This window comes from Podarcis pityusensis (assembly GCF_964106645.2).
Source record: "Podarcis pityusensis genome assembly, chromosome: 3".
NCBI classification, from domain to species: Eukaryota; Metazoa; Chordata; class Lepidosauria; order Squamata; family Lacertidae; genus Podarcis; species Podarcis pityusensis.
The window spans coordinates 8298903-8319678 of NC_138026.1; the positions used below are offsets into that span (position 1 = coordinate 8298903).

The 20776-nt window shown below is 45.7% G+C and overlaps 1 protein-coding gene and 1 long non-coding RNA gene across 3 annotated transcripts; one reads left to right on the plus strand and one right to left on the minus strand.

Moving 5' to 3' along the window:
* Window positions 1-48: 48 nt before the first annotated feature.
* On the plus strand, window positions 49-13844 carry LOC308473647. Of its 2 annotated transcripts, none has more exons than XR_013984133.1 (3): window positions 49-203; window positions 11581-11844; window positions 13547-13844. It is a non-coding gene; the product is annotated as an uncharacterized lncRNA (long non-coding RNA). The 2 variants fall into 2 exon arrangements; XR_013984134.1 differs by having other exon boundaries at window positions 55-251.
* Window positions 13845-15342: 1498 nt separating this feature from the next.
* On the minus strand, window positions 15343-20645 carry PROB1 (proline rich basic protein 1). The gene has a single exon (XM_080999446.1). It carries the CDS (start codon window positions 20335-20337, stop codon window positions 15844-15846), a length of 4494 nt encoding a protein of 1497 aa, XP_080855572.1. The 5' UTR covers window positions 20338-20645; the 3' UTR covers window positions 15343-15843.
* Between the last annotated feature and the right edge of the window lie 131 nt (window positions 20646-20776).

Consider the following 20776-nt stretch of genomic DNA (forward strand, 5'->3'; position numbering starts at 1 on the left):
CCTTCTGATTGGCTAGAGAATGACCATTCCATTCTACAAAGGACTACAAGGGGAGGAATCAATACAATTGATGGAGGAACCATTCTATGCTGAGGAATCGTTTGCCACTACATGTAAGAGATGGCACAGCTGGGGTTCATTAGCAGTCAAGAGATTTGATGGGGCCACTGGCTGAAACTTGGACAACCTGTGGTACAGAGAAGGCAAGTTACAGAGAATGTGCATGTGTACCGACACACCCCAGGGATTGGGTAAGCGAAGCGAACAGCCAGTACAATTTGTAGGAGCGACAAACTGTGGCAGAGGGAAGCATGTTTCTCACAAGAGGTCACAGCCTGCCATAGTAAACACAACTACCACTGGCCTTAAAGAAAATAAATGAATTGCCAGCTGGTGTAGAAAACTGAACTTACAGTTGGGAAAACTGAATGTTTTGGCAGGTTTGTCCAACCCTACTGGTGAAGGTAGGGACGCGGGTGGCACTGTGGGTTAAACCACAGAGCCTAGGGTTTGCCGATAAGAAGGTTGGCGGTTCGAATCCCCGCGGTGGGGTGAGCTCCCGTTGCTCGGTCCCTGCTCCTGCTAACCTAGCAGTTCGGAAGCACATCAAAGTGCAAGTAGATAAATAGGTACCGCTCCAGCGGGAAGGTAAACGGTGTTTCCGTGTGCTGCTCTGGTTCGCCAGAAGCGGCTTAGTCATGCTGGCCACATGACCCGGAAGCTGTATGCCGGCTCCCTCGGCCAATAAAGCGAGATGAGCGCCGCAACCCCAGAGTCGTCCGCGACTGGACCTAATGGTCAGGGGTACCTTTACTGGTGAAGGTGCAGCAGAGCTCGATTCTTCCTTTGTGTCTGCTATAGAAATGCCGTGGTTTACTGCAGATGGGACAGAATTCTCTATCCGTCCTCTGCCAACCATTCCCCCGCTCCCAGGGTAGTAGTTTTTGTGGGTTCATCTACAAGGCTGGATGATGACATAGTTTTAAATATCACTTCTGAAAAACTTCAGTCTGGTTCCCTTCTCATGAGTTTATTCTTTAAGTATTTAAAGAAACTTGCATTTATTCCAACAAATTTGCCGGACTGAAAGCTCATTGAACACTTCTTTCCAGAGGGACGGCAGCCAACACAATAGCAGCTACAGTGAACCTTCGGCTCCAAAGTTCCCTTACTCATATGCCTTAACCCTACATAACATTTGAACAAGGCTAATTGAATTTATTTATACCCAGCCTCTCCCACACCCTGAGATCTATCTTCCTTCTTCATTTCAGTCTGGGAATGAATCATGCATGACAGGGGAGGGAGAGAGAGAGAGAGAGAGAGAGAGAGAGAGAGAGAGAGAGTAAATAAATGCACAGCCAAGTTTAGTAGTACAAATATTATGTTTCATATGCAGTAAGGGGACTCAGGACAGTAGAGGGTGTGGAGGAGCCAGATACTCAAACTACGTTACTTTAAATGCATTTTAAAGCCCCTTTTTCCAAAACTGTCACAGTGGTCCTAATCCAAACACACAACTTTCCCTGCTGAAAATTAACTCACACACATGGGCGTAGCGGGGGGGGGGGGGCAGCCCCAATAAATAAAAATCAATAAAATGCATAGCTAACTGAGATTCTGCCCCCCCCCCCAAAATGTCTGCACGCCCCCCAGCAAAAGTCCTGGCTACACACAAACACACACACACACAGTTTGCTGTTACAGTGGTACCTCGGGTTACATACGTTTCAGGTTACATACGCTTCAGGTTACAGACTCCGCTAACCCAGAAATAGTGCTTCAGGTTAAGAACTTTGCTTCAGGATGAGAACAGAAATTGTGCTCTGGCGGCACAGCAGCAGCAGGAGGCCCCATTAGCTAACATGGTGCTTCAGGTTAAGAACAGTTTCAGGTTAAGTACGGACCTCCGGAACGAATTAAGTATTTAACCCAAGGTACCACTGTATTGGCATCTTTCGGAGCAAATAACTGGCTAGCATGATTTTCAGCTGGAGACCAGCCTGGTGCAAAAAGGTTAAACCCCTCTTCTGCCCTGCTTGATTTCACTGCATTTTGGGCGGGGTGTGGTGCGAGGCTGCTTTTAGTTGTGCAAAATCCCAAGCACAGAACTGAAAGACGTATTTATAGTAAATGGGTGGCTTGGTCCTCCCTCCTGCTGCTTATTCCATTAATCAGATCTATCAAGGCCAGGAGCATCTGATCTTAGGACAGACATCAGCATAGGAATGCAGGTTGTAAACCCAACCCATCAGCAAGCACAACCCTTGCGCCAGATATGTGCAGTTTTGTTAATTCTGGCACAAGCACAAAGTTTGCTGCTGCAGTCATTTTTAGGTTTATTAGTGGTTAGGTCTTAAAGAAGTGCTCTTCTCAGCTCCATCGTGTATAACAAGCAAACATGGCCTGGATTCTACACGCGACTTTCCTTTTCCCTTGTTCAAATCTGTGAAAGAGCAACCAGGTCACATTAACTGACAGCACACCCTCCAACATCCTCAGGTGAAAATAGGGATATTTCTCACTCCCCTGCAACTGTCCCTTCTCAAACCCCCATTTTTGTCTTTCAGGTTACTGTGGCTACAATGCCTATATATTTACTTACTTGGGAGAAAGTTCAATTGAACTCCATTAGACTTCTGAGTAGACACGTATAGGATTGTACTGCTGGTGTATTTGGGTAGAAAATACCGTACTTTTCCGCGTATAAGACTAGGGTTTTTTCTTTAAAAATTAGCTTTAAAATTTGCCCTCGTCTTATACATGGGTAGTGCAGAGGGGGATTGGGTGACTGGTTGCAGCCACAAGATTTTCAGCAGCAATGGGGCAGGTGATTGGTGGCTGTGTGAAGGGCTGTTTGCGATAGACTGGCTCTGTGGCAATAGCGTGGTCGATTGATGGCTGCAGGTGAGCGATTTTTGACAATCCCCCCCCAAAAAAAAGCTCAAAAATTGTGGGCAATCCACTCCAAAAAAAAAAAGGTCAACTCTTGGCCATCTCCCCCCATTTTCTTAAATCGGAGTCCCCAAAAATAGGAGGCGTCTTATACATGGGGGCGTCTTATAGACGGAAAACTACAATTATTTATTTTGACCTAATAATTGAAAGTGGTGAATGCTTGTGGCACAACCCTAAGTTCACATAGGCTCCAAGCATGATTTTTTTTGTCCATAGAAAACAGCTGAGTTGGTAGCCTAAAACAATATAAATTCTTTATTGTCAGACTACAGTCTCCATTCAAGCTTAAAAATAGACTTTTCTGTTTTTATATAAAATACCTGCTTTACTTTGGGTCTTATGACCTTTATCCAGGACAAATAAAAGATGTAGAAACATAAGAAATCTTATAAACGTTGCATGTCACTACAATATATATTTTTTGCATATCACAGATATGACAATCCTCCGAACAAACACTGAGCTTGTTAATTATATCCCAGCATTGTAAAACAACCTGCTACTGTTCAGCCATGCAGTAAAACACTTAAGAGGAAGAACGAATTCCATTAGATGCTATCCCAAAAAACTATGAGGGCCTATCATTTAAATACAGTACTACAAAATGATATGCTTTATTCACTTTCCTGTTCTTCACAGTCGGTATCCCAGCTCCACTTCCCAAAGTACATGACCCCATTCAAAACCTACCAAAAATATCTGTAACAATTTTTAAAAAATGGTTTCTGCACCGCAAACAAAATATAAATAAATAGGTTCAATTAACACTTGAGAAAGTACAAATAAGACTCTTGCAGCACATGAAAGACCAACGGCACAATCCTAACCATATCTAGTTAGAAAAGTAAGTCCCATTGAATTAGGTGGGGCTTACTCACAGGTAAGTAGGGTTAGGACTGCAGCTTAATAGATTTCTTACAGCAGTGTATTAGCTTTTGTGGACTAGAGTCCATCAGATGCATAAAGTATGTTCTTAGTTGGCAGAATTATACATGCATATGTATCTGTGTATACACAGAGAGCGATACAGAAGAAATGTAAAGAGTGATGCTAAAAGGCATTGCAAAGAAAGAGATGCAGCCTGTAACATTTGAGAAACTTAGCATGTTCCATTCAGTGTTTAGCTAAACTAGTGGTTGGGGGCTGAAGGAAGCCCATAGTAAAGTAGAAAATACATTCAAAACATATCTCAACTGTACTGAGAATACACAGCTAATAACAAACCCTACAAGTGTCCCTATTTTCCAGGGACTGTCCTGGATTTACAGAAACTGTCTTGGTTTCTGATTTGATCCCAGAATGTCCTGCTTTGCCTTAGGATGTCCCTATTTTCATCGGAGAAATGTTGGTGGGTATGGAGTTACCTGACCCCCAAACCATCTGAAGACAGCCCTGTATAGGGAAGTTTTTAAATGTTCCTTTTTAAATGTTTTTATATATGTTGGACTCCGCCCAGAGTGGCTGGGGCAACCTAGTGAAATGGGAGGGTATATATAGTAAAATGATGATGAATGATGGAATAGGACGCTGCTATTTTTATTAGAGAAATGTTGGCGGGCATGTAAGAATTATTACAGAAAGGTTAAACTAGAAGATCAGGGCTAGGTTTCCTTACTCCCTCTTATACTCAATAGCAATCCATGTATATTAGCATCTTGGCAAAGCTCAACTTCCAGGACACAGCAAGAGAGACAGTCACTTAGCTGTTGGGACCTGGAAAATGTGTTGCACTGCTTTCTTTTCTCGGACCATAACAGCAGCCAGACCTATTTGTCGGATTATCCCTGAAATTGCTCTTGTGACGCCTCCCACTCCCAATTTATGGGCTCCCTCTGCCTAATTTAATCTTAGCTCTTGGTTTGATCCTGCATATATTTTCTATTACTGTCTTAGTCCATGAAAGAATTGAGAAAAATTCATCCAGCTATCTTGGATAAAGGATTGTTATCAGCAATTTTACTGGTTATTCTACCTAGTTTTATGATCATGCCTTATACTGCTCTGCTTACTTTTAGCAGAAGAACGGGATAACAATTAACTGATTATTAGTATGCCTCAATCTAGGGATGCGGGTGGCGCTGTGGGTTAAACCACAGAGCCTAGGACTTGCCGATCAGAAGGTTGGGGGTTCGAATCCCTGCTACGGCGGGAGCTCCCGTTGTTCGGTCCCTGCTTCTGCCAGCCTAGCAGTTTGAAAGCACGTCAAAGTGCAAGTAGATAAATAAGTACTGCTCTGGCGGGAAGGTAAACGGCGTTTCCGTGCGCTGCTCTAGTTCGCCGGAAGCGGCTTAGTCATGCTGGCCACATGACCCGGAAGCTGTACGCCTGCTCCCTCGGCCAATAAAGCAAGATGAGCGCTGCAACCCCAGAGTCGGCCACGACTGGACCTAATGGTCAGGGGTCCCTTTACTTTTACCTAACCATAAGCTGCTCTGGAATTCCTGGGGACTGAAGAGCAGGTTGCAAGTATTTATCCTCATTAAGGAACCATCCAACACACAGCCTGCAGTGCGAAGCCGGCGCCGCCATGCACCCTCATGCTGTTTTCGGGTCCATGCTGACAGCACAATGCACTCCAGAGCTCTAAAACACCCCATTGACTTAACTACGCAGAACACGAAGTTCCCAGAGATTCTGCTACTTGTTCTAAAGCGAGTTGAACGGACTGTGCCTCCTACCTCAGGGCTGCCAGCTGGTCTGGAAAAATAAAAACAAGGAAACAAAACCTAGCCTGGCTTGCTCTTCTGCCTTCTTCAGCCAACTGATATGCAGGCCTTGGCAGGTTTCCCCCAGCCTCCTGGAGAATAACATTAGCCCCTCTCAGTCCTTCCAGTATCCATAGATACATCTCTGACCTACTCTCTGTGGAAGGTTGCTCCCTGCAGCATGCAAGCATACAAACAAAGGGGTTTTGCACACACAACTGTCAATACAGGAAGGCAAGTTTCCTCATCGTGTTGTGCACTGAGCGTTCCATGCATAAAGTTGTATGCACTTGGGGTCCTTTACAGACTTTCCAAGGAATTTGTGTAGATGGCTGGGGCAGCACCAGATTTTGGGGGGCGCGGACGATTCTCCTGCACAGGGTAATGAGCCAAGGGGGTGAATAATAATAATAATAATACCTATATTTATATGGTACCTACCAAGAATATCCATGAAAAGCAACTGTACCAAAAGGAATTATTGTGAAAATAATAAATATTTAGGGGGTGCACCAAATGTTGCATGTGCTCTGGGCACCCTATTACCAAAGTTCGCCTCTTGCAGAGGGGCAGGAGAGGGGAGCTTGCTGCCCATTCCCCATGCAGGTTTAGTATCCATGAATCCTGAATCAACAGGAGATTGTGTATGGGCAGTGAGATACAGAAGATAGCTCCCAGTGGCACCTCTGAGCCACCTTCACTACTTGAGTTGCATGAAAAACAGACCATCCATTAGGGTACATGAGAGCTTTTATTCCAGTGCCAATAAGCAAATGGATCAGGACTACAATAGGGGACAAAGGGTTAAGGCTGCCTCCTTCCCATGGGGGGGGGGTCCTTCTCTGACTATTTCCTGTTGAAGAGCCATTCACACCAGTTGCTAATGGTGTGAATGGTACCTACTTTGGCTCCAAGCCATCTAACTTTCCTTAAGATCAAGCCTGGTCATTTTGGGGTGGGGTTTGGGTTTTCCTCCCTTCTCTGGCTCCTTTTGGGGTTGCAAAAACACTTAATATTTCCATTCGCTTAGTCCGCAAGGAGGCGGTTGGAGGATGGATGGCAGCTAACAGATTGAGGTTGAATCCTGACAAGATAGAAGTACTGTTTTTGGGGGACAGGGGGTGGGATGGTGTGGAGGACTCCCTGGTCCTGAATGGGGTAACTGTGCCCCTGAAGGACCAGGTGCACAGCCTGGGAGTCATTTTTGACTTGCAGCTGTCCATGGAGGCGCAGGTCAGTTCTGTGTCCAGGGCAGCTGTTTATCAGCTCCATCTGGTACACAGGCTGAGACCCTATCTGCCCGCGGACTGTCTCGCCAGAGTGGTGCATGCTCTGGTTATCTCTCGCTTGGACTACTGCAATGCGCTCTATGTGGGGCTACCTTTGAAGGTGACCCAGAAACTACAATTAATCTAGAATGCGGCAGCTAGACTGGTGACTGGGAGTGGCCGCCGAGACCATATAACACCAGTCTTGAAAGACCTACACTGGCTCCCAGTACGTTTCTGAGCACAATTCAAAGTGTTGGTGCCCTAAACAGCCTCAGTCCAGTTTACCTGAAGGAGTGTCTCCACCTCCATCATTCTGCCTGGACACTGAGGTCCAGCGCTGAGGGCCTTCTGGCTGTTCCCTCGCTGCGAGAAGCCAAGTTACAGGGAACCAGGCAGAGGGCCTTCTCGGTAGTGGCACCCGCCCTGTGGAACGCCCTCCCACCAGATGTCAAAGACAACAACAACTACCCGACTTTTAGAAGACATCTGAAGGCAGCCCTGTTTAGGGAAGCTTTTAATGTTTAATAGGTTATTGTATTTTAGTGTTTTGTTGGAAGCCGCCCAGAGTGGCTGGGGGGACCCAGCCAGATGGGTGGGGTATAAATAATAAATTATTATTATTATTAGCAAGCCTGATATATGCAGTAGTTGCACTCTTACATCTCAGAAGGCTGTTTTAAATTATTATCTAATTTTTACTTGTTATTAAGGACAAATAATTGTTATTAAGTGACATTCAGCTTCTAATGCCACCTCTGGTGTTAATCTAGTGCTGATGAATTTCGAGATGACCGCTGGGGAAGAGAAAGAATGGAGGCGAAGGGGCTAAGGAAAGAGGATTAAAAAAAACCCCACCTTTGACCTTGGCTCATTAGTTTGGGATCCATTTAATTTCTGCATAATAGTGCTAGCACCTCACCACCTGTCACACACTAAAATATTAGTGTGCTATTTTTTTTCCAGTACAAGTGAAGTCATATTTCATTTATTTTGTTTGTCAAACATGTTTTAACCTGTTTAATAATTGCATCCTCTCTTTGATTTCTGGCCTCCTGCCTTCTCTTTGCTTCGCTGCAAAATTCTCAGTTCTTTTTTCCGTTGTTACAGTACTTGCTCTCATCTCATTTTCTTTTGCTATCCTTTCTATCACCAGCCTATTGCCCCTTTCCTCATGTCTTCTTCCATATTCTCTTTACCTTCTCAAACATTTCTAGCCTTTCTTCTTCTCACCTTCTGCTTCCTTTGTACCTGCTGGTATTGCCTTTCTGTCTCCTCTTTTTACTCTCCTCGCTTTAATTCACCTTCTCTGCAGCTCTAATTCACCTCTCTGTGCCTCTTAATGTCAACTTGCCTGAAATCAAAATCAACAGGATTTCTGAGGAGGTTTCACCATTCTCAGAACATAATATGGGTGGTAGCTGTTCTTTTTGCCCCTTTGATGGATAATGAAGTTTGAAGAAACTCCATAGCTTCTCACACACGGAAGCAACATATACCTGTAGTTCCGAAACAAAATGTTCCACCCCCGCTCTTTTAGTTTGTGAAGTCTTTCCATTTTACAATTCTTTTTTCAAAAACCAACTAAATGTCTACACTTCCAAATCCACACTGAACTATTAAAGATGTCGTCCTGTGCATAGTTACCTGAGAGTAAAAAGGTAAAGGGACCCCTGACCATTAAGGTTCGGTCGTGACTGACTCTGGGGTTGCGGCGCTGATCTCGCTTTATTGGCCAAGAGAGCTGGCATACAGCTTCCGAGTCATGTGGCCAGCATGACTAAGCCGCTTCTGGCAAACCAGAGCAGCGCACGGAAATGCCGTTTACCTTCCCGCCGGAGTGGTACCTATTTATCTACTTGCACTTTGACATGCTTTCGAACTGCTAGGTTGGCAGGAGCAGGGACCGAGCAACAGGAGCTCACCCCGTTGCGGGGATTCGAACTGCCGACCTTCTGATCGGCAAGTCCTAGGCTCTGTGGTTTAACCCACAGCGCCACCCTTACCTGAGAGTAGGTCCCATTAAAATAAGTGTGCTTTTCTGAGCAGCCATTCATAGGATTTGCTTTGTAACGAAGGCTTTCCCTCGCTGCAGAGCTGAATTTCCTCTACCTTTCCTGCATTTACCTGGAAGTAAAGCCCCCAAGGGGACGCGGGTGGCGCTGTGGGTAAAACCTCAGCACCTAGGACTTGCCGATCGTCAGGTCGGCGGTTCGAATCCCCGTGGCAGGGTGCGCTCCCATTGCTCGGTCCCAGCGCCTGCCAAACTAGCAGTTCGAAAGCACCCTCGGGTGCAAGTAGATAAATAGGGACCGCTTACTAGCGGGAAGGTAAACGGCGTTTCCGTGTGCTGCGCTGGCTCGCCAGATGCAGCTTGTCACGCTGGCCACGTGTCCCGGAAGCGTCTTCAGACAGTGCTGGCCCCCGGCCTCTTAAGTGAGATGGGCGCACAACCCCAGAGTCGGACACGACTGGCCCGTACAGGCAGGGGTACCTTTACCTTTACCTTTTTTAAAGCCCCCAAACTGAACATTGGCCAGTCATCTCAGAGAATTAGGCTTCACCTGGCAATAGTATGACCTGGATTCATGTATTTTAAATTGTCATGCATGTATCTAAGAAGTCTTACTCCCTGAATAAACCTCCTCAGACAAAACTTCACATGCAAGCTGTGCAGCTGTGGGAACCCAGTCCATGCTCTAGAGAAGCCAGTAAAGAAATGCAGACTTAACACACCCCATCCAATTTTTAAGGCATGCTTGTTCATTAAATCCAACTAGGATTACTTACTTGCACACAAAAACACACTGCCCCCTGTCCAGCCCTTCTATTCCAAGTAAGAAGTGCACTGGATTTTTGAAGTGAATTTGAATTTTGGGTCAAATTCCCCCAGCATGCCATCTTAAACTGGCTTTAAATCTGATCAGTTATGATGGTTTTGCTGATTTGTTTTCTAAACCACTGATCAGATTTTTCTGTTCTGCTACATTTTATATATTTAAGCACATCCCTCTCACCCAAACACCTTGATACTGTTTTTATAACTGAGCAAAGAACCCTAGGACTTTTGTTAAAACTGAAGGGTGGTGCTAAAATGTCTTAAATACTGTATTGGCCGGAATATAAGCCTCACATTATTCCCCCAAATTCTGACTATGAATAGTTAAAGTGCAGCTTAAATTCTCGACCTTACAAAAATTGGCTTTTATGGTATCACTGCTGAAACAGACATACAGTAAAACGGAACGGGTGTGAGTGCCTGCGGAATTTTAAGGGAGCGGTTTATATTCGGTTATTGTCTTTTTCTCTTTTTCCGACTTGAATTTCAAAGGTGTGGATTATATTCATGTGCGGCTTATATTTGGGCCAATACAGTAAATACGGGGCCAAAGGCAGCCCTCTCACCCGGCCTCAGTCTCCCCACAACACCTATAATGGTGTGAGACATAACAGCCCGCCTCACAGGGGTGTTGTGGAAAAAAGCAAAATAGTTTATAGAAGTGGAAGTTCTGTCAGGCGCAGCTTTCCCTGCCATTGCATTTGGGAAACCACACAACCGGCAGCATTTTCCTTGCCATGACACCAGAAGCAGATGGACTCCAACTCTCATCAACCTCAGTCAATATGGCCAAGGGAAAGGAATGATGGGAGTTGTAGTCCAACAATATATGGAGGGCTGGGGCACAGGTTATCCTTTCCTGTACTGGAGGCCAGAGATGCTGAAGGAGCAAACAGGACTGAGTAGGAAATAGGAGGAGAAATAAGGACCCAACAGTGCCAACTTGAATAAAATATGGGGCCCCGCTTCGCATAATCGATCACATTACACAGTGCACATACGTCATTTGAATGGCAACGCCCATTGTGATAGGAATTTTGAGGTCTTAGATATATGGTAATGTTCATAAGCGTACCAACCAAGCACGTACATAGATCAGCACAGGAAGACCAACCTGAAACCATTTTGATTCCCAAACTGACCAATTGTTTTCCCTGGAAGGAGGGAGGGGGGAGTCAGGGAGCCTTCCCATTGTCTCAGGAAATGAGTAATCAGCATTTTAATGGGTGACATACTATCAGGAAAGGCAATCAGATAACCTGGCAAACAGGAAAAACAACATTCAAATTTCTGTTTTAGACCACCTTTTCTGTGATGTAGGTATGATGTATCTGGGGGGTGGTCTTAGGCTACAGGGTGGCAATTTCAAAAGTCTTTATAAGGCCTTGTGCACCACTGTTCTGGGTTCCTCCTCCTTTCCTGCGGGTGAGAGGAGCACCCTGTTGCAACAGATCAACAAAGATCAAGCTTACTAGCAGCTTTGCTTCTCAATATTCTCTGGTTGGCCTCTGTTATTTTCTCCTACCAATAGGGAACCTACGTAAGGACTCTATATGGCCTCTTGGATACCCCATAAGGGAAAAGGGCAATTTTTGTTTACAACACCATCACGTTTGGGGACCCCCCTCAGATGTTTTATTGGTGGGGGGGGGGAGAAGGTACCTCAGCCCCTAGGAGTTGGTTCCTATGCAAGGACTTAAAGGAGGAATGAGCGATAATGGAGTCACATAGAGGAACAAAGAACAGGCAATGCAAAAAAGCAACAAAGTTCAACAAGGGTAAGAGATTCTCGTTTTTTTTCTTTTGGCAGGTCTCTCGTGTCTTCATGACTGGCAGAAACATAACAGCTGCCGTTTCCCCCTCACCGCGGTCACCGTTGATGCTGGGAAGAGCTTCAGCTGTTACATTCCTGCCCACCCTGCAGTTTTGAGAGTCATAAAGCCGTGCGAGAAAGAAACTGAGCCATCGGTAGAGTGTCTTTGCGTGAGGGAGGAAGCATGTGGATGGACAAGGAGGGTTGCCACTTTCTGCCTGGCTCTGCTCACATGCCCCTTAACTTGGGGCAGCTGCATCTGTAAGTTTTGGTTTCTCTCAGTTTCTCATTTCCCCATTCTTAAGCTCAGTTCCCCAAATTCCCACATTGGTTCTGTGTTTTTGTTATCTAAGAAGTCATCGTGGTGATGCTCCTGGTCCCTTCCAGTCCTACAATTCTTTGGATCTATGAAAATTCATCAGCATATTAGTGCCAATATTTATATTTTCCTGAATGCAATGCAATTTTTTATTTTGGCAAATATGTGCATATTTACGCACGTGTTACCTCAGTATATGCACTGCTGTACACATTACTTGGGGGACGCGGGTGGCGCTGTGGGTTAAACCACAGAGCCTAGGACTTGCCGATCAGAAGGTCGGCGGTTCGAATCCCCGCAACGGGGTGAGCTCCCGTTGCTCTGTCCCTGCTCCTGCCAACCTAGCAGTTTGAAAGCACACCAGTGCAAGTAGATAAATAGGTACCGCTCTGGCGGGAAGGTAAACGGCGTTTCCCTGCGCTGCTCTGGTTTGCCAGAAGCGGCTTAGTCATGCTGGCTCCCTCGGCCAATAAAGCGAGATGAGCGCCGCAACCCCAGAGTCAGCCACGACTGGACCTAATGGTCAGGGGTCCCTTTACCTTTACCTTTACACATTACTTAGCTGGAGAACTGAACTGCACTGCTGCGAATTTCGAAGGACGGCTGTATTTCCGTTTGCATATTGTTTTGGAAAGCGTGATCTGGGTCAATTTGCCTTGAAATGTGAACTGCATCAAATGTCTGCCCCACCCCTACCCCAAAGACACAAAGAAATGAATTTCATAATGCAGGTAAAAGCAAAAGGAGCAGGCGTGGAACACAAGGTGACAACTGCATAGGTGAGGGAGCTCTGCATAAAAGAGGCGCAGAGCAGGAAAAACCCTGCTCATTGTAGAGTTTCTGCCATTGCTGCTGTGTTAGAATTAGAGAAGCCAGACCTCGTGAAAGTCTCTTAAAAGCACAAGGATGCTGTCAGCGTTGGGACTTGGAAACCCCTAAGCAGCAAAGAGGGGAGAGAGGTTACAGTATTTTTTGCTCCATAAGATGCACCTGACCATAAGACACCTAGTTTATAGAGGAGGAAAACAAGAAAAAAATATTCTGAGCAGTGGATGTTTGATTTTTGTGGTTCATGCTGTGGCCACAGACATGCTACGTGATCTGATGATGAATTTGGGTTGACCCAATGCAAAAATCCTGAGCAGCCATGTGGATCCGTGCTTTGTAACCACGTTTTTGCGCCATTGCGGCCCCACGAAACAGTGGATGCGTGGGTTTTTTGGTGCCGGCTGTAGCCATGGACATGCTATGTGATCTGATGGTGAATTTGGGGTGACCCAATGCAAAAATCCTGAGGATCCATGTGCTTTTACCTCCCCCCTCCCAGGCAGCCTCCTTTATCGCTAGCCTCCCTAATCTCCCTCCGATCGCTTGCTGATCAGCTGCTCAGCGGCTTTGTTTCAACACCCCCTTCCTTCTTTCTAAAAAAAAAAAAAAAAGCATGATCTACTTTTTGCCCCTGGGTAATTCGGCTCCAGGGACCACACATTTGCTCCATAAGATGCACAGACATTTCCCCTTACTTTTTAGGAGGAAAAAAGTGTGTCTTATGGAGTGAAAAATACAGGCCCGCTGGATCTACCACATAGGGAGGAAAGCAAGCGAAATCCTGATCCTAATTGGACCCTACCCTAATTTTTGCAGCTTGGTTCCCTGTTTTGGGCAGGAGATAACAGCAAGAACAGACAGCAGCACCTGCAGAGAGAACGAAAACAGTAGCCTGTAGGCTTGTGGCTTCACAATCATGCAGCTCACCCCAGGGACCCTTTACAAAAACGTAAGACAAGACCGGCCAATGGTCCATCCCATCCAACTACCTATTCTCCCAGTGGCCAACCAGATGGTAGCCCCTAGTAGCCACTGCTAGCCTTTGTCTAACTCCATTTCAAAGCCATCACTTTCCCGGATGTAACTTGACAATGAAAGCATTAATAATCCCAAACTCTTTTCTGAAGTCTCTGGAACAATTGTGGTTAACTTGTGAAATACTTTTCAGTTGTGCAAATTAGCAGACTAATACCAAACAGACATCAACAGCTTGCTCCTCAGCGGAGTCTTCTTGACGAGGGTCCAGTTCGGATTTAATGCTAAGCCAAACTATGGCTTTAGTGTGAATAAGGAAGTGTGTGGGTATCCGGAGTGAAAATCACGACTGCGTCTCACCTCCCTCAGTCCCCTTGCTGCTGTGCTCCCTGAAGCTAAGCCACGGTTTGGCTTAGGGTTACGCACAAACCAGAGCTCACGGTTTGCCTCGTTCCTAGAAAACCACAAACTGTAACCAAGGTTTTCTCCTTGGCTTACCATTCATGGATTTTCTGGAAGAGACAAATAACAAGCTCAGGTTTCCCAATAATGCTAAGCTAAACCATAGCTTACCTCTAGGTAGTGCCGTAGCAACAGGACCAGGGAAGGAGCAAAGCAGCAGTGATTTTTGCTCTGGCTTGCACACTTATTCACTGACTTACTCACACTGACTAAACCAGTATTTGATAAATTAGGTTTAGGAATTAAATGTGCTGAACTTTTTTACTTTTAAAGAATAGATTACACTTTTATTTCACCTTTCTCCCACGAAGTAACTCAAGATGCACATATAAATTTTCCATACATCTCCCATCCAGGCACTCACCAGACACTTTGAGAGGGTGTACGCAGGTTCGTCCACAAAATATATATTTTAGTCTGTCAACCATGGTTGACAGTGAAACACTCTGTGTGCTCCTGCTCCCTTCTTCTGTTCCATTAAACACTCTCATATATTGCATGGAAGGGCCTAGCTTGCCTTCTGAGTACTGAGGGTGACAAGGCTGGTCATATACAAATGTCGCATCTCCACATGCATTTAAAGCACTTTGCTTCCACCAAAGAACTACAGAAACTGTTGTTTAAGGGTGCTTGGAGCTGCTAGGAGACCCCTCACAAAGAGACATTTGCCTGCACCCATAACAAACCCAGGATTCTTTGGGAGAAGCTAAAGAGGTACAATGGTGCTTTAAATGGATGTGGCCCCAAAGAGGCCATTTTTAATAGCTGTGCAGAAGAGGGAATTTCAGAAGGTGTAGCTTGCATGACAATCGGCACCTGCTGAAATGCCCTCTTCGAGACAAATATTTAAAAATGCTGTCTTCCTTTTCCATCTGGCCCACTTGACGGCTAGCAAATATGTTTTGTTTTGTTTTGACACTTACCAAGCCAAGGATGCAGCCAGCCTCTTCAGCGCACAGCTCTAGCAAAATGTGAAGCTCTGAGGACAAGCCATGTCTGCCGTTCCCAGCTGCCTACACATATCTCCACCCCCTCATCTTCAAAACATTTACGCTGATAGAAACATGCTAGTGTCGACTGGGCTCTGATGGCAAAAGTGAAGTGAGGTACCATGAAAATTTAAGGAAGCCTGAATTCATGATTCGTGCATAAATATACAAAAGTATCAAATCTCAAAAAGTTTGGATGAACATTTAATTTCTACAGAAGAGTCAAGAGCTTTGGCTAACCGGACTCCTCAGGAAATAGACTTAGCATTACAATCATATACCTTATAGCACGCCTTAAGGAACAAACTTGATAGTTGCAGAGGAGGACAACCTCACAGGCTGAATCCTGGTCCCGTTGAAGTCAACACCTAACTCCCATTGGCTTCAATTAGCACCAGAATATGGCCCTTTACTGCCAGGGATGTTTACATTAAAATCAAATTTACTACGCCAGTGAGGTGCACTGTAAACTTTTGGAGCCCCATTATCTCTTTTGGGTCCTTCAGAGCCCAAACAGCAGAATAAACTGAACTAAAAGAAACCAAGCTTTCCCTCTCCCTTTCATTCCTTTTTCACAGATTCCAGGAAAGGAGGTTGGGTTTGACCTTTTTTTTTAAAAAAAAAAAAAGAACAGAATTATCTGAAATACAAAAACAGTTTTCCCAGTTGCCCTTGTCACGCTGCCCTTCACATCCTAAGGAAGGGCCCCTTTTCAGTTCCAGAAGGACCAGAACTTGAAGGTGGGGAAAATAAAGTTTGGTTTGGATTAGGACTTGAATTCATTCCAGTGGGAATATAGTACAAACTCTCCATGTAGTTGCCATCGGCGGTTTGGGTAGCTGGAGGAACGTCGCTCTTCGAAAAATGGCTGTAATTTTCGTTGAGGTTTGCATTTTCTTGAGCGGGTTGTTGGTCTTGAAGATCCAGGTTGGCGGGGGGCATTGCTGGAGGGGGAGGGGGGAACCCAGGAAACCCAGAGTATGACATATAAGGTGGTCCATAACCTCCTGGATTCATGACCACTGGTGAGAAAGGAGACTGGTAAAGCCCGCTGTGTGACGATAGTGGGACTGGGGGTATCAGGACCTCAATATACTGCCCTGTTTCTGGGTCATAAAGCATCTTTAATTGAGGCTGCCTCGGCGGTTCCACATAGTAGCATTTCCCACTCTCTGGATCAACCAACATTTTTCTGTGTCCCTGTAGAGGAGGAGGAGCTGCAGCAGCAGCAGCAGCAGGATGAAAGTGCCTTGTTGGGCTTGGGGCACTCTTACCAGATGGCGAAATTCCTTCATTTCTTCTTGTGAAGCTAGGAGACTCTTCAAGTCTTAGGGGGAGTTGCCCATGGCTTGGGTGACTGTATAGCACGTTGTCGGAGGGTGCCTTCGTCTCCATTTGTTTTGGTGGGAAAAGTTCGTGGCTTATTTTATTTCCCGATGCTTCTCCACTCGGCTGGAAGGAGACATTGGAGGTGAAAGAGTTGTTGTCCGTGTTCAAAGGCACTGGGTGTTTAACGGTTGCTTCAGATTGATGGGTTTTCACAGGAATCGTTAAGTAATTTGTGTTGTCAGCCTGGGTAGCTGAAAAATACTGTTCATTTGTTGCCTGATGTTTGTTGGAGTAGTCACACCCTGGGTCGTGGAGCTTTCCATAAGAGGTTGATGGAGTAAAAGAGGAGTTTGATATCACCTTGATTCCTTCAGTGTACTCTGTTGGTGCTAGTGGACTGTTTGAAATCACACAATCAGACTGTATTCTGTTGTGCTTGTCCAAGGGTCTGGTGTCTTCCTGTACTGTAGAGTCATATCTACCATCTGTAAAATTACTATTTTCTTGAGTCTGTGTGTGAATATTTTGGGTGCTTGTCACTGGAGGCCTGATGGCTTGTGGGTACCTACAGCTTCCATGAGATGATCCAGATTCTGGAAACATATTTTCATCTTTCAGAAGGTTATTGGAAGCCACTGAGAAGAACTCGCTGGATAAATGTTTCTGATAGGGCAACTCAGCTTCCTGGGTTTTGTAAGGGTCATTAATATAGCTTGTGGTTCCACAGCCATTATCTCTCCTTGTGATTTCCCGTACATAGGTAGAAGATGGGATCCTAAGAGACTCTGATGAAGCAGCATCTCGGCTTTCTCTCAACAAACTATGTTTAGACTGTGGCACTGAATCTTTCATGGTCCTTTCATCCAGTCTGGAGCAACTAGAAGCTGGAAAATAGTCAGTTTCAGTTTTGTGTGACTGTTTGGAGAGAGAACTATTGACTTTAATATTAAGCTGAGATTCTTTCTTGGCAGTTGTAGACGAAGGCCTGACATTTAATTCACTCCGCTCATAAGGCACTTGTTTGTTTTCAACTTGCATCGGAAATTCTTTATTTTCAACAAGTTTCTTGGACTGAATTGTAGTAATGTGCACTGCAGGTTCACCCACTGAAGAACATTTGCTTTCTGGATGACATACAGGTACATTTTCGTGTGTCTGTACTGTGGGATTAGAATTATCAGTGGACTCCTTGCTCCTTGTGCTCTGATCACGTAGAGAAAGCGTTGACACATCAATGTCCCCCATTTGGTCTTGCTTATTCTCCTGTGCATTGTTTGCTGTTTGCATATCATCTTTCCGACATATTGATGTGCAGCGTATGAACAGAGGTGAAACAGCTGGGGGCTCCTTTGGTAGCACAATTAAGCTGTTCTCACTTTTGCTTTCAGAATAGGGTGCCTGGTCTACACTGGAGCTGTCTGAAGATTTAAAGCCAAGAGTATATGTGTCCTTCACTAATTTCCTTACACCTCTGGGCTGATGTATTCTGGCCTTCTCTTTGCTTTCCGTTTGAATTGTCTCCCCTGTGTGAGGTGTTTTGGGGGGATTTGATTTTTCACCACTGTGTGATTTGACAGAAGCTGGAAAAGCCACAGATGAAAGTTTCATGCTCTGAAATGTAGGCAGCCTCCGCTCATTGGAAACTCTGTCCAAAGATTTGTGCCTAGAAGCATTTGGAACATTATGCTCATTCTTGATCTGAGGGATGAGTTTCATTTCTTTGGTTTTGGATGTGAAGATGTTACTGGGAGTATCTTTGGGTACCACAAGGCTTTTCGGTTTCAGGGGGAATTTTTCTTCCTTTGACTGTGTGTGCTTGCTCTGACGAATGGCTCGCTGCTTCAGATTTGGCCATGGCTTTTGTGGCTTTGCAAATTTCGGAACTGCAGCCAAGCTTTCCGTATCAGCCTCCATGGACTCAAACACAGCCCGGGCTCTCCTGTATTCTTTCCTTACCCCAGCGGCCTGCTTCCTGGTGTTGCTTGACTCTATTACATTCACACACCCATCTGCCAAAATGGGGAGTCTTTTCAGCTGAGTGACTTCTTGATACTTCAGTCTCTCGTTCAGCTCGTTAAATGTATCTTTCAGTTTGCAGACATTCTCCCTTAGTTGCTCGTTGAGCACAACTCCTTTCGTTGGCCTCAAGGCGTCCACGCCGTCTTTATTCACTGTGATGGGCTCTGACCTCTCACTGGTGGAATGGCTCTGAACATCCTCCGTTGAAAAACTGCAGTCCGACTTAGACAGAGAACTTGACTTGCCTTCTAAACTGTCCCCTGGGAGGTCAGTGCTTATGGACGAAGGGACAGAAGAGGTTGAGCTCCCCCGGACAGACGCTTGTTCCATTTTAATCCTGTGTTCGTACTGCATTTTTTTAGCCAAAACGTTTTTCACCAGGCTGGAAGCCATCCTCGTTTTGCTGTAAGCATTGTTCAAAGAGGCGGCTTTCAGAAATTGCTTATAATTCAGCCTAAACTCATCGCTGATGTTTCTCGCTTTCACACACGACTCTTTTCGTGGTTGTGTGAATGGCTGGAGGGCAGCACAGTCCCCAGCAGCACAGAAACCTGCCTCCTTCTTCTCCTTCCGTCTTAACTGGATCTGACGCTTGGGCACCATTCTCTTTTTAGAGAGGCTCTTTTTGCCATCAGCATTCTCTAGGGCGACATCGATGCACTCAGCGTGCTCCTTCCCCAAGACGCCACTGAGCAGTCCTGCATCTGGGGCTTTGCTGGCTGTTGGGAATAGCCAGCTTCCTTTCGCGTGGCCGACCACCACTGTTTTCCTCTGATCACTGCATAATGGCCACCTGTTCATTCCATTACTATCTTCTGGCAAGGAATTGGACAGGCTGGAGGATGTCCTGTTACTGGAACTATACATATCTAGGTAGCTGCCTTGTGGGCATGAGAGACTCTGGAAGGACAGAGCAGTAAGCTTCTCTACTTCGTTATCAGCCTCATCAGAGTCACTCAAAACACAGGGATTTTCAACAAAATATTTGGGGCATGCTGGTTTGCTACTTACAGGATCATGCACTCGGCTGCCAAGGCTGCTTTTCTTCGGCTTGCGTGCACTGGGTAACATTTCCTTGGATTTGTCGGAACTGAATTGTGCAGGATGATCCAAATACTTCGTTCTGCTGTCTCCTGGCTGCAGCCTCCGTGTGACTAGCCCCATTCTACCACTGCACACTGGGTCTAAGCTATTCTTAGCTTTGATTGACATCTGAACCTGTTGCTTTTCCTTCCCACTGGAGCAGAGTTTGTCTCTGCAGGTTTGATCTTTTATAGTACCCTTGGGGTCTGCCTGCAGGCTCGGTGCTCTCGCCTCTTGGACTGGCAGCGACTCCCCAAATGTCTCGCTCCTGCGTAAAGGAAAACGGGATCGAGATCCTCCAGATGTAGCGGCATAAGTATTCCCTTTTGTGCCGCACAGGCCCTCTCGTAAGACGTCGCTGGAACTATTCAAAGTCCCATGGAGTTGGCTGGCTGTAACCTTGGAAATCCTATCAGCAGGGCTTGTCTGAGCTGCAGGAAGGACTGGCGTTGCTGTTACGCTTCCTTGCTCATGTTCTGAGTCGCAGTAAGTGCACTCCTCAAGACAATCTCCGGCTTCTTCAAAGAATTCGACACAGTCCTTGAAACTCTCCGCTTCCTCTGAACCCGGCGCTGAACGGTAAGAAGAACTAGACGTGTCTGAGGTGCGGTCTCCTTTGGAATTGCTCGGAACGTGGCAGTCTTTCTCTGGAGGAGAATGGAGTCTGCAGCTGTAGTTGTTGATTTGTTCTCCGTCCGGACCATCAGGTTCAGGAGAAAGTTGACTGTTTCTCGTCACGCAGGGGAACATTTTTATGCTGCATAAACCATTCAGATCTGAGCTGGAACAATGGGAGTCTGGATCCTGTTTTATCGATGTTGCAGCTGGGTCTGTTCCCACTCACACTTGCGAACTTGATCTTCTGGGAGAAGCTCATATTCCATCCTCTCCCTGTTTAATCCAGTCATGATAAAAAAGCGAAACCTCTGGTTATGTCATGTGCCTGTTTGAGGGAGGCATGCCGAAGAAAATAGAAACACACACATGCAGCGTGCTATAAAAACACAAGCATCAGTAAACAGAAAACAAAATATCAGGGCTATATTTGCTTTCCTTCTCTCCAGAGCAACTCAGCCAGAAGTTGAGATACAGAGCAGCTAGTTTCAAAATGCGTTATGGCTTGCAGAACAAAGTACTCCAGGAGGCACCAGCGACATTAGAGAAATAAAAATAAAGATTAAAAATCCAA

What these genes read in the sequence shown, in the direction of transcription:
- PROB1 (XM_080999446.1), bottom strand. Translation starts at nt 20,337, where the DNA reads ATGTTCCCCTGCGTGACGAGAAACAGTCAACTTTCTCCTGAACCTGAT.